Source organism: Echinops telfairi, unplaced genomic scaffold (assembly GCF_000313985.2).
Source record: "Echinops telfairi isolate 266 unplaced genomic scaffold, ASM31398v2 ScPeMD7_18;HRSCAF=68, whole genome shotgun sequence".
Classification (NCBI taxonomy): domain Eukaryota; kingdom Metazoa; phylum Chordata; class Mammalia; order Afrosoricida; family Tenrecidae; genus Echinops; species Echinops telfairi.
The window spans coordinates 53623347-53638202 of record NW_022103915.1 but is presented as its reverse complement, the minus strand read 5'-3'; the positions used below and the strand labels follow the sequence as shown (position 1 = coordinate 53638202).

General features: G+C 41.3%; 1 protein-coding gene across 1 annotated transcript in view; it reads right to left on the bottom strand.

Moving 5' to 3' along the window:
• Positions 1–14856, bottom strand: part of DDHD1 (DDHD domain containing 1) — a 78598-nt gene that overhangs the window by 57703 nt on the left and 6039 nt on the right. Inside the window, exon 3 of the mRNA XM_045287634.1 lies at positions 14446–14855. Within this exon, the coding sequence (XP_045143569.1) occupies positions 14446–14855 (410 nt within the window). The remainder of the gene's footprint in view (positions 1–14445; position 14856) is intronic.

The following is a 14856-nucleotide window of genomic DNA, read 5'->3' as shown; positions in this document are numbered from 1 at the left end:
ATCCCTTTACAGAAGGGTCGTGGAGATGAGCCAGTCAGGGTGCAGTGTAGTAACGATGAAACATACAAGTTTCCTCTAGTTCCTAAATGCTCCCCCCTCCCCTCCACTATCATGATCCCAATTCTACCTTACAAATCCAGCTAGACCAGAGGATATACACTGGTACAGATAGGAACTGGAAACACAGGGTATCCAAGACAGATGATCCCTTCAGGACCAGTGGTGAGAGTGCAGATACGGGTGGGTGGAGGGAAGATGGGGTAGAAAGCGGGAACCGATTACAAGGATCTACATATAACCTCCTCCCTGGGGGACGAACAACAGAAAAGTGGGTGAAGGGAGATGTTGGACAGCGTAAGATATGACAAAATAATAATTTATAAATTATCAAGGATTCATGAGGGAGGGGGGAGCGGGGAGGAAGGGGAAAAAGTGAGCTCATACCACGGGCTTAAGTAGAAAGGAAATGTTTTGAGAAAGATGAGGGAAACAAATGTATAAATGTGTTTGACACACAATAGATGTATGTATGGATTGTGATAAGAGTTGTACGAGCCCCCAATAAAATGATTAAAAAAAAAGAAAACAGAAGTCAAAGAAGCTGCACAGATGACATCAGCAAAAAACAAGGCAACCAGAATTGATGGAATATCAACAGAAATAAAATATTCAATAACTATTAAAAAAGAATATTGAATTAACTACTGAAATAGAAATATCAATAGAAACTGATGCAGTATTGGAGGTACTCATTAGGCTATGTCAACAATTTTGGAAAGGCAGTTATCCGACCAACCAACTGGAAGAAGTCCCTATTTGTGCCCAATTTTAAAAAAATGAACCAACAGAATGCAGAAATGATTGAGCAATATCATATGCAACTAAAATGTTGCTGAACAGCATTCAAAAATGGTTGCAGCAATACGTCAACAGAGAGCTGACAGAAATTTAAGCAGGCTTCAGAAGAGCTAGAGAAGGATGAGGTTGTGGAATATCACTGCTGATGTCAGGTGGATCTTGGCTGAAAGCAGGAACCACCAGAAAGATGTTTACTTGTGTTTGACTATGTAAAAGCATGACTGTCTGGATCATAACAAACTATGGCTAACAGTGAGAAGAATGTGAATTCCAAAATACCTAACTGTGCTCATATGGAACCTATCCATGGAACAAGAGGTAGAGGTTTGAACAGAACAAGGGAGTTCTTCTGGTTAAAATCAGGAAAAGTGTGCATCAGGGTTGTATCCTGTCACCACACTTATTTAATCTGTATACTGAGTAAATAATTCAAGACGTGAACTATATTAAATACCCCATCAGGAAGGAAGGAAGGCCATTAAAAAGTCACAATATGTAGCTGCCATAACATTGCTCACTGGTGGTGAGAAGAGTTTGAGACACTTGCTGATGAAGCTCAGAAACTGCAGCCTTCAGGATAGATTCCACTTAATGTACAGGAAGCAAAAACAGTCACAGTTGGACCAATAGACAATATCCTGATAAATGGGGAAAAGACTGACATTGACAAAGGATTTCATTTTACTTGGATCTACAATAAAAACTCATGGAATCAGCAGTTAAGAAATCAAATAATGTCATGCATTGGCCAAATCTGCTGTACAACACCCCTGGAAAAGAGACAAGATGCTACTTTGAGGGCTGCGGTGCACAGTCTTTTCAACTGCCTTAGATGTGTGTGACAGCTGGACAATGACCAAGGAAGACCACGGAAGAATATTGAAAGCACCATGGACCGCTAGAAGAATAAGGAGATCCATCTTGAAGAAGTACAGCCAGAGTAGTCCTTAGAAGTCAAGATGGCGAGACTGTGTCACTTAGTACTTTGGACATGTTATCAGGAGAGACGAGTCCTGGAAAAGGACATCATACTTGGTAAAATAGAGGGCTAGTGAAAAAGAGGAAAATCTTTAATTAAATGGAAGGACACAGTGGCTTCAAACAATGGGCTCAAACGTAACAACTATTGTGAGGATCGCACATGTCTGGACAGTATTTCGTTCCATTATACAAAGGCTCAATTTGAGTTGGAACCTACTTGGCACCTAACAACAAAAACAAAATGGGTTGTGCTTATTTGGGAGTCAATTACAAAGAGAGCAAGCCAAAAAAAAAAAAAAAGATACATTGCAAAGAGACTACAAATAAAAATAAAGTTGAAAGCTAAAGAACTTCAAGGAGGCTGCAAATTTTGCAGGTTATAAGAGGTAGGAAAAAGAAGAAATAATAGCAGCTAACTGTTATATAAAGTAGAGGGGCAGTGGAAAGAAGGAGGCCTTCAACAAGATGGATCGACACAGAGGCTGCAACACTGGGCTCTAACATAAGAACAATGATGAAGATAGTGCAGGACCGGGCAGTGCTTTGCTCTTTTGTACATAGGGTCACTGGATTGGAAGTGACGCAATGGCACCTAACAACAAGTGAGAGACACGTGCTATTACCCCTGATTACAGGAGAAGCAGCTGAGGCACAAAGCATTTGTGTTGCTTAAGGTCATACACAGAACATAGATTTTACATAAGGTCACACAGATAATATATAAAATATGTAACAGAGGTGAGGTTTGGGCCCAGAGAGCCTGGTTCTGGTGGTCATACTTATGCTATACTATAACATGATGTAATCTATCTAGAAAAAACAGTAAGAGTTGAAATAGAAGGGATAAAAATGAAATTGATAAGCTACAGGAAGATGATAGTTGATCTGAAAACAAATGCTGTAAACTGGGTTCACCCTTTATACTTTGATGGTTTGTAAGTCTTTTCATAAAAGACACAGATCCCTGGCAGGCAATCAAAACTCCAAATAATTCAATCCAGCATTCCAGGATTAGCAAAATTCCCTATTTACAAGGTTCACTTTGCTCCCCTACCAAAAAAAGTGTTAGGAGATAATCCAATTTATATAAAATAGTATACCGAAATATAAAATGGGCTAAAGAACAAATTATACCTATAATCAAAAAGACATTCTCAATATAAGGGTTCCTATTTCTCCTAACATTAAGCAAAAAAGCAAAACCATGGAAATGTGCTAATCTTAAATAAGAATGATATTAAGGGTATATGGCAGAGCTGGGATTTGGGTCACACTCAGGGGCTTCAAAGTTTTGTTTTGTTTTCAAGCCCCCTCGTATAAAAATACCAAGCAAAGTTCAGTTATCTACTTTATAAACACAAACAAATGTCACAGTGATGGTCACATAGTGTTGAAGAGCAAGCATGGAAAAGTGTCACTGAGAACACTTGAGTAACCATACTGAGTTTTCCCCAGGTTGAATGGTCCTCAATGCTTGGTTTACTTGGAAGTTGGTTCTCCATCCCATCTTCTCACATCTGTCTTTGATTCAAAACATAAACTTTGCTCTCAAAATACAAACAACTTTGGAAGAACTTAACATTTACACACCAGCTGTTAAAATATATAACAGATATTAAAATGAAAATTTTACTAAAGGTGGGTGAATTGGCGTTGGGGGTGCGGGGTGTAGGACCTCCTGGGCCTTCCTAGAAGCAATTCTATAGCGTATGGGCAAAATAATGGGTTCAATCAATAAAATAGTAGATTGATCATCTGTAATGAGTAATAAGTTACAAAGCCTCTAATTATGCCTGTGTCAAGGCCCACATGTAATCCCGATTTAGCTCTCTGTGTGCCATTAAGTTGTAGTGCTGTACGTTCCATGGTCCATAATCCAGGAACCTGACACTTTACCACAGAACATTAATTTCTAATCTCATGTCACAATTAATTTCCTTTGTAAGATTTAATACCAAACTAGTCTGAAGGAGTTAGAGATCGAAAAGGTCCCCAAAATTCAACTCTTGGCAAATGCCATTCTGCTCCATTTCCCCATCCTTCCCTTGAGTATGTCCCTTCGTGTTTTGGGGTTCTGCAAATCACCGCAGAGTCCCAAAACTCATGAAAATTTGAGGACACTTTCATATGGTAGTGAGTTCAAAATCAAAGATCAGCAGAGGTAAGTCTGATAGTGGTGCCAGAGGACGGACTCCACTCCTGGCTCTTCCTGGTGATGAAATCACATCCCCTACTATCCAGTGCTCATTTTATATGCAGCAGGTGGCATTTCAGGCAATCTTGTTCAGAATTACTCACAGATTAATACTATCAGTATCTTCCCCTACCTTCTTACCAGACGCATGCAGGGAAAGATCATTTGGTGCGAGTTAAATGGTGCAAATTTCACCCAAATATAATAAGCTACACCTTTTCTACACCTCTGGCCTATATCTTATTTATGCATATCTGACCTGGGGCCACTGGAAGGATGTTTTCAGTAGGCATTGGCCTCCTACTAATCTTAATCAACCAAACCTTTTCCAAGGCCACTCCAGAAATATTTTTTTCTCCTCTCAGCTGTAGCAGATAGTTCTTTACATCTATTACAAGTAACCGTAACCAAGATAACAATTAAACAGAATGTGGTTCATTTCCTACCCTTTACTAAAGTTAGATATTAATCTCATCCTATTACTGTTTTTTTTAGCAGACAATGCCCTCTAAAGATGGGACTATAGCCACAGATGTATGAAATCCAGAATTATAATTTACCAATTAAGGGATTATGACTGGAAGGACCAGATTAATTGAGTATAACTCATCATATTGTGTGTCTCAAGGGCTATTCCTGCATCAATGCTCTGTTGATGGCCCATTGAAAAGATGTCAAAAGGAGTGTTTGTATCATATGGAGAATACACAGGAGACCTGGTGGTATAGTAGTTATGCATTGTGCTGCTAACCACAAGGTCAGCAGTTCAAAACCACACGAAGTTCTACTCCTATAAAGAGTTACAATCTTGGAAATCCACAGGATTAGTCCTAGTAAGGTCGCTATGAGTCAAAAAAAAGATTTGATGGCAAAACTGAAAAAAATCACTGCCATCAAATCGATGCCCACTCATAGCAACTCTATAGGACAGGGCAGAACTGGCCCTGTGAGTTTCTGAGACTGTCTATGGGAGTAGAAAACCTTGTCTTTCTCCTGCTGAGCAGCTGGTGCTTACTTGCTGACCGAAGCCAGACTTGTAACCACTAAGCCAACAGGGCTCTCTGGACTTGATGGCAATGAGAGTTAAAATTACATTCAGGTAAAGAAACTTTCTTTCAACTATTTGGAAAAGACAAACCATGCTGATAGGATTTACATATCTCTAAGATTTTCAGACACATGAAGTCACGGGATACAGAAGTACCAATTAGTAATATATTTTCCCAAAGGTTGTCCTGGCCTTCACAGTGCTCATAGTGGGTTAGCACTGGGCTTTCTAACAGCCAAGGTTGGCAGTTCTTATTGGGTGAAATATGAGGCTTTTTGCCTCTGTGAAGATTTACAATCTAGGGAACCCTAAAAAGCAACATCGTCTCTTTTTGGTAGGGTTGCTGTGATCTGAATCGACTTGATGGCATGAGTTTGGTTTGGTCCTGGCCCCCAATAGGCACTCAACAGTTTATCAGAACATATAATAAAAATGATTATAAAGATTAGCTAGAAGATACAGCTTATTGTAGCAAAATATTACAGCAAATATTAATGAGCACATAATTTATTATTATAAGGTAATATGGCAAGATTAGGCAGCAGCACATAAACTTAGAATTACTTTTACACAATCAAGTAAAAATTCTGTTTTCTCTCGGATGAGTCCTACTTATCACGACCTTAAATTTCACCTGTTCCTAATCCAGCAGTATCAAACAGTATAAAAACACCCAGATTGTTTTTCAAAGTTATGTATTTCAATTTTTTTACAAAACGACCTTATCACCTTCAAAGTACTGTCCATTACACTTAGTCAAATCTACGATTCCACTCTTGGAAACATTTTTATAATCATCTGTTTGGATGGCTGACAGCACCTTCTCATTTTTTTTCATCTCTTCTATGTCATCAAATCACTGTCCTTTCATGTTCCTCTTCATTCGTGGAAACAGAAATAAGTTGCATGAAGAAAGAGAGGTATGCTGCTTTTTGCCCTCAACTGGTACACTAGATGGCTGCATAAGCAAAAGTGCACTGTCATGGTGGCAAAATCAGTTCCCTATCTGGCACAAATCAGGCATTTTTTTGTTGTACACTGTTACGCAATCTTTTCAGACCCTCTAAATAGAAAGCTTGATTAACAGTCTGACTTAGTGAAATGAACTCCTAATGCAATATTCCCCTCAAATCAAAACAACAAAAAAGCATCGTCTTGATCTTTGATTTCACTTGATGAGCTTTTTTTGGGTGAGGTGACAATGGCGTCTTCCACTGGCTTGATTGATGTTTGCTTTCAGGGTCTTAATTATAGCACCATGTCTCCTCACCAGCAATAACCTTGGAGACCTTGGGGGGAAAAACGTCTTGGGTAGCTTCAACCTGTTCTTTCAAAGCATGGCATGTTTCCACTTGACACTTTTTTTACTGGTCAGTCAGAACCTGAGGCACAAATAAATTTTGCAGCGACCCTTATTCCCAAATCTTTTGTTAAAATTTGCTGAACCAAGCTCCAATATAGTCCAGATAACTTCCCCATCTCTTCAATGGGGAAGGTCTCTGAGAACAAGTGCATGAATTTGGTCAACATTTTCATCTGTTCAGGAAGTTAACGGACGTCCAGAACAAGGTCATCAAATGACATTTCATCAAATGATGACATTTCATCAAATGATGACATTTGTCATCAAATGACATTTCACCTTTTTTGAAATGAGAAAACCACTCATATAATTGAGTTTTTCCCATAGTGCTGTTGTCCTTTGTAAGCTGTGTTCAACATCACAACAGTTTCTGTGGCATTGTCCCCAAGCAGGAAACAAAATTTTACAGCCACATGGTGTTCCCTTAAAGCAGCCATCACAAAATGAGGTTTGAGTGCAACTGCTTTTATGAAAAAATTCACTGTGACCACAGAGAACCTTCCCAGGTGACACCACTGGGTACACTAATTCTGAGAGAGTTGTTTGATGCTTGCCTAGTGGAAAAAATGTGTACTATGAAAGCTCTTCCCAGTGGAGCTTTTTTCCTTTTTGGGGGGTACTCCCTCGGATTGTCCCTATCCTCCCCTTAATCCATTAATTTAACATCTTTTGTGGGCACAATTTCCTTTTTCCAATGCAGACTCAAAAAGAGAACTGCAGGTTATAAAAAAACATGGTTTTCCTTTTCTACTTTTGAACTGAGTTTTTAGGAATGTGCTGCAGCTAAAATGGAAAGACTCTATATCTGTGCCCTCATTCATGTTGATAGTTTTTCTTGACAACATGCACAGTCTAAACTCCACCACCCTTATGAAAAGACAATGGTCTTAGAACAGATTGCTCAATACTCACCTGCTTTTCCATCCTCTCCTCTTGAGGCTCCCTATGACCACACTCCCCTTTCCCTTACCCTTCCCGCTTCTTGCCCCAGTCTCCGTAATTGCCAGAATTCCTTGATGAGCACATTTGCTTTTTCTTGCTCCTTACAAAAAATAGCCCTGGAGTTCCAGACATCAAAGGTTTCAGCACACCAAAACTGTAGGGTACTATGTGGGGATAAGCTAAAAAATCCAAACCAACCAACCCATTGCTGCTGAGCAAACTCCGCCTGACTCATGATGCCCCTCAGGGTTTCTAAGGCTGTGATTATTACTGCTGTAGACTGTTACTTCTTTCTGTCATGGGGAAGCTGGAGGGTTTGAACTGCAGACTTTCTGGTTAGTAGCAGATGCTAATGTATTAGCAGGGATTTTTGGCGGCAGAATCTGATCAAGAGAGTCCTTCCTACCCTAGACTTCATTCCTTTTTCATAATGCCTCGAGTCTCATAAAGGTCTAGTGGTAACCCCTAAATGGAAAAGGGTCCCTTAGAGATTCCTGGACCTACAAAGTAATAAACGTCGTATAATTTGGGTACTTGTGAAGAAAGCTATAGTTTTCTACTTTATTTTATTAGGAATATTATGTTCTTTTCCTTTCAAAGTAATGCAAATACAATTGGTTAATTTTTTTTTGCTTTTAAAAAAATAATTTTATTGGGGACTCTTACAACCCTTATCACAATCCACACATCCGCCCATGTGTCAAGCACATTTGTACATGTTATTGTAATCATGTTCAAAACATTTTCTTTCTACTTGAGCCCTTCATATCAGCTCATTTTCCCCTCCCTCCCTCATGAACTTTAATAATATTTTTTTTCATGTCTTACACCAACTACTGTCTCTCTTCACCCACCTTTCTTTTGTTTGTTCCCCTGGCGGTGGGTGGGGTGGGTTATACGTCAATCATTGTGATCAGTTCCCCCTTTCAATTGGTTAATTTTAAAGTGTTTGAAACAGAAAATGATTTAGTTATAATAATATAAGCAGGCTTCAAATGTACACCAGGGAAGGGAGATGGAAGCTGTGGCTTATATGACTGCTTTTGAAAACGGCACCTTTATACAAAAGTATGGTCAATTAAAGCACTTCAGTTAATGTATGGAAATTACGTACTCCCTAGTGTATACCACATTAGTGCCATCACACGTGCTATGAGTGTACTTTCTAAGTTTATCAAATTCCTCTAGAATGCGTATGTGCTCCTGTCAGCTCTTACTGAATATTTTCGCCACTTTGTTGCCAATATTTGTTATAAATACCTTCACTTCTGATGAGGCATAAGCCAATAATAAATGTGGACATGTGACAATTTTGCATTGGCCAACCTTAACCTTCATGTGAACTTATATAATGTAACTGTGGTGGGGCAGTGGTTATTTATTCAGCTGCTAACAGAAAAGGCAGCAGCTCAAATCCACTAGCCACATCATGGCAGAAGATGTCACAGTCTGCGTGTGTGGAGATCTACAGTCATGGAAATCCTACAGGTAGTTCTATTTTATCCTCTAGGGTTGCCATGAGTTGGAATTGATTCGACCTCAGTGAATTAGAGAACTACAAATAAGGTGTACTACTTTTTGAGATCTACATAGCACGGACTGCTAAAAGGACAAACTGATTTGTCTTCAAAGAAGTACTGCCAGAGTGCTCCTTAGAAGCAAGGATGGCACGACTTTGTCTTACATACTTCAGACATATTGTCAGGAGAAATCAGCCCTTGGAGGACATCATGTTTGGTAAAATAGAGGGCGAGCGAAAAAGAAGAAGGCCTTCAACAAGATGGATCGACACAGTGGCTGCATCAGTGGGCTCAGGCATGGGAATAATTGCGAGGATTGGTGTAAGACTGTGCAGTGTTTGGTTCTGTTATGCATAGGGTTGCTATGGGTCGGAACCAACACGATGACACCTAACAACAATAGTTATAGTGAACACTTACCCAGTATTTAACAACATGCTAATCCCTGTTCTACACACTTTATGTACACTAATCCTCAAAAACAAGCCTACGAGATGGGTATAAGCAACTTAGGAAGACACTGGGGAAAGGGAGTTCACTTACTCATTACTCAGCAACGATCAATTTTTATCTGAAATGTCCACATGCAGTCAGAGGACTATCTAAACATACAATAAGCAAAACAAAATTCCTATCACGAATATTTTCTATGTAATAAAATTGGCTTCCAAACGATAGAAGACAAATTCTGTTCCTTTTTTGATATGTGTACCCCAAACTGATTCAAATTGTGACTGCTAATAAGAGTTTAAAAGCAAGAGCAAACACCGCCTTTGTTTTAAGCTAAGTACAGACCACACCCAGATGTGAAGCTCAATTAAGTCACAAAATCTAAATGGCCATTGGAATCCTACTAGCAAGTAAAGCTAACGAGGAACTTGTTGGACTTTTTTCTTTGGTTAACCTTCCACTAGCACTATCCAGAAAGTTTCCAGTAACAGAGTGAAAATGAGGTGCATTTGCAGCAAAGCTGCAAAATATCCTAAGAAACCTTCCATTTGAAGAAGGGTTCTCAATGACTTCGGGTTGAAGCCAACTCATAGTGACCCAATAGGACAAGGTAGAAGTGCCCCTATGAGGTTCCCAGACTAACTCTTTATGGGAGTCCCCTTATCTCTCTTCCCAGGAGTGGCTGGTGGTTTCAAACTGCAGACCTTGCAAGTCAAATCACTATGCCAACAAGGGCTGGAGAGGTGATATTGGGCTGAGCCTTCTCAAACCAAACCAAACTCACTGCCACTGAATCAATGTCAATTCACAGCAACTCTACAGGGCAGTGTAGAACTGTCCCTGTGGGCTTCTGAGATGGGAGTAAAGAGCCTGTCTTTCTCCTTCTGAGGCTTTTTAAGCAGGTGTGAAAAATTCCATAGTACATATAGTCTTTTTTTAAAAATCACTTTATTAGGGGCTCCTACAACTCCTATCACAATCCATACATACATCAATTGTGTAAAGCACATTTGTACATTCATTACCCTCATCATTCTCAAAACATTTCCTCTTCACTTAAGCCCCTGGCATTAGGTCCTCATTTTTCCCCTCCCTCCCCCCTCCCCCCTCCCTCATGAGCCCTTGATAATTTATAAATTATTATTTTGTCATATCTTGCCCTGTCCGACGTCTCCCTTCACCCACTTTTCTCTTGATTAGATCGAGTTACAAGAGATATTGTGAGATGAGGGAAATTACAGGATGCCACGAGAAGAATTCTTGTTTGCTATAAGGACCTCGTATACCCACAGGATTGCACCTTGCAGAAAACCATGTAGAAAATGTTAAAATGGAGCCAAATGAACTATGCTATTTTATATTAACCAAAAAAATAATTTAAAATCATTAATTGGCTTACTAGCTTTAGGAAAGAAGAGTAAAAATTACTAAACCCGCATTTCTTTTCAGGTTAGCTTCTGGAAGGCACTTACCATTTCTCACTTGACTTACATCTTTAGTTTTTTAACGCTATCCAGCTGCTAACTTTCCAATCTAACCTCCACACTGGCACCCATCACCTGAGAAACAGAGAACCTTCAGTCGTTCGGTTCTCATTTATTAATTGGATAAAGTCCAAATTCCTTTTGCACATCCACCCTTGTCCCTTCTCTAGATACTCTCCCAAATGAGTCATTCATGTACAAGAGTACCCTCCAAGTTTTTCATCTCATTCTCCCCACCCCCACAGCCTGGCACATGCATACAAGGATAGATACTGCACTGTACTCTCCTACTAGCTGAGTGACCTTGAGCAAGCTTATTAATTTCACTGAGACTATTTCTTTATGTACAGAATGTGAGCATTTTTATACCATCGTGAAATAATGAACATGAAAATTATATTGTAAACAGGAAAGCACTATGCAAACATCAACCATTTTATCATAAACCAAATGAGCACAAAGTACTATAGCTGAATACACTTGAATTTGTTCTAAGAGTAAGATTCATCTTTTGTTCTCTGGCTCCTTCTCTGAGGATGACCTGCATTTTATCCCACTTTTCTGACTGTGTTTAGGGTTCCATTGTGAGGGGAAAAACTATGAAGTGATGTTCAGATCATACAAAGGAAAGGTTAAGTGTGACACTCAAGAAGGATAAAGATTTCCTTTTTTCTACCTTTCCTAATGTTTTCACAGGATAAAAGCACAGGCAAATATATGAAACGAATGCAGTACATTGCTTTTGTTGTTGTTAGTGGTTGTTGAATTGACTGATTTTAAGATGTTCTTATATATATTCCTTTATGTGTAAACCCCAAACCCACTGTCACTGAGTCAATGCCAACTCATAGAACCCTATAAAGCAGTGGCTCTCAACCTGTGGGTCTTGACCTCTTTGGTGGTCAAATGGACCCTTTCACAGGGGTTGCCTGATTCATAATAGTAGCAAAATAACAGTTATGAAGTAGCAAAGAATATAATTTTATGGTTGGGGGGTGTATTAGTCTAGGTACTTTAGAGAAACAAATCCACAGAAACTGATGTATGAGAGTTTTATATAAAGGGTAAGTGTACATCAAGAAAACATTCCAACTCAGTGCTGCCCAAGCCCACAAGTTCAACATTAACCCATTAACCCATATGTCCAACACCAGTCCACAAAGTCCTCCTCCATTCACAAAACAGATGCAATGATGATGCCAACTGCAGGAGGAAAGCCGAGTCAGTGAATGTGTAAGCATCTCAGTGCTTGCAAGGGTCTCCCCACGGGTGCTCCAGCACCCAGGGCTGCATCGGGGTAGGTCCATGTGGCTTCTCCTTGGAAATGTCTTGTAGGAAGTCAGTCTTCTAAGCTGAAGTACGGAACTGCTAAGGCAGCTGCACCCTGGTGCGACCATCACAAAGCAAGAGACCTGAGAACTCGAAAGGCGAGGCTCACTGAGTCATTTATCCCTCGGCCCTTCAATTAATCCCACATGTGTTTATTGGCCAAGTTGACACAATAAACTAACTAACTCAATCCACCCCTTGCCAACCTGGCATCTGTACATAATTCTTTAGCTTCACAATTGAAATTAAGTAACACTTACACCTTAATCCTACAATCCTGTGAATATGTTCTCTACCTATGAAAGTTTGTAAGCCAACCACTTCATGCCTTTATGCCCTCAATTGTGAGTATCCAATATAGGGGGTCACCACAACATGAGGAACTGTATTAAAGGGTTACGGTATTAGGAAGGTTGAGAACCATTGCCTTAGAGACTGTTAGATAAGCTTGGGACTGCTAACCTCAAGGTCCAACGTTCAAAACCACCAGCTGCTCTCTGAGAGAAAGATGAGGCTGCCTACTCCTATCAATATTTACATTCTAGGGAATCCTCTATAGCAGTGGTTCTCAACTGTCCTAATGCCGCGCCCCTTTAATATAGTTCTTGATGCTGTGGTGCCCCTTAAGCAAAAAATTATTTTTGTTGCTACTTCATAACTGTAATTTTGCTGTTATGAATCATAATGTAAATGTCTGATACGTAGAATGTATTTTCATTGTTACAAATTGAACATAATTAAAGCATAGTGATTAATCACAAAACAATATGTAATTATATATTGTGAAATATTTATGTGTTTTTCCGTGGCCTTAGGTCGTGACCCCTGTGAAAGGGTCATTTGACCCCCAAAAGGGGTCGCCACCCACAGGCTGAGAACCACTGTTCTAAGGAATCCTGCCCTAAGTGAATTTATAATCAAGAGGAGAGATATTACAGATCCTACATTACCCTTTGTACAATACGGTAACAAATGTCTTCAGGGTCAACAAGTTGTAGCATGAAATCAATTTTCCTGTCATATTTATTTTGTTTAGTGATTTGACGCATTGTCTTTGCTATCTTAGTGACTCATGATTAGCATGATTTTTTTTAACATTATCAGAACCACTGATGCAATTCAATACCTATCTATTGACTATCTATTGCACTGGCCCTATGAGAATACAACGATAGGTGATGGACTCTGCCCATAAGATAAATGTACAGAAAATAAAACAAGCCATAAATACAGATAATTAATACAAGGCCAAATGTTGAATGACAAGTATGGAGAAGCCAGGCTAGTGACAATCAATGAAGATATGTGTTACGGTGTTGGACCCTTTAAAATATTGTTAGCTAATAGCTTCCATTACTAGAAAATATCTGCTATATATTATATTTCCGGCCACTGTATTCTAATTCAATTATAAACCTCATTGTGTTGTTGTCTACCGAACAGGCCAAGTCCGCTATGAATATTTTCTCCTCCCAGCTCCACAAACATCCTGAGGTAGGTACAATCATCCCCATTGTACAGATGAGGAAACGAGGCCAAAATGTTAAGAGGCGAAAAATTTAAATATATAATATATATAAACAAGCAAGATATATGTCTATATACGTAAACTAGATCTAGATATATATAAACAAGCAAGAGACGAAAACGAGAATTCCATAGAGGACGGGCGGCCTCACTCGCCAAAATTCGGCAGCTTGGCGCACTGCTTTCTACTTGCCCTGGGCGTGCGTACCATGTGGGAACAACCTACCACCCCCACCCCGCCCCGCCGGGTACTAATTTTCTCCTCCTGCTGAGTCCATAACTGAACTGTTGATTCCCGAACAGATCGCTCCCACCTTCTCTCCCCAGAGGACACGCTGCTATTTAAGTCAGAGGCAGTTCGGGGGAAAAGAGACCGAATCAGATCCCCAAGTGGACAAAGAAACCTTTCGGGCTGGGGATCCCTTCGTGGACGGCCTCCAGGGGATGGCAGGGGCACCCGGCTCACCCGGAAGACGCTACCAGGGCAGGGCGATGTCCCCTCCTCCCGAGCCCAAGCAGCTTGCGCGTGGCCATCTGTCCGTTTACCCTTCACGTGCCTGCGCTCCCTGGGCGACCCGCATCCAGCTCCCACCCCACGCCAGGCCTCACGCGCCTCCCTCTGCGCCGCGCTCGGGTGCCAAACCCACGCTCGTGCGTCTTGGCACCAACGGGGGCAGCCCGTCCCGCCCCATCCCCGGCCTGCCGCAGGCGGGGGGCCGCCGCCAGCCCTCCCCCGGCCGGCTACTCACGGTTCCAGTACACTGGGTAGCATTCTCCTTGGGTCACGTCCACTTCGTAGAGCCCGCCCCGCACGCACACCGGCTCGATGTTCACCACCTCCTCCATCTCGGGCTCGTGCCGGGCCGCGCGCGGGCAGAAGCCGCAGGCGTGGTCATCGTCGTCGTCCTCGCCGGAGCTGCAGGCTGGGCCCGCGGGGGACGCCGAGCCGCACACATGCTCGCCGTCGGGGTCCTCGGCCTGGGGCCCGGCGCCCGTGGCCTGCAGCAGGGTCCGAAAGGCGAGCTCGATGCGGAGCGAGTCGTAGCCGATGAAGGGCTTCCAGGTCTTCTTGTCCTCCTTGAAGAACCAGCGCACCTCCTCCGGGCCCAGCTCCGTCACCACCTCGTAGCGGTGCCTGGCGGCCGGGCCGCCGGGCCGGG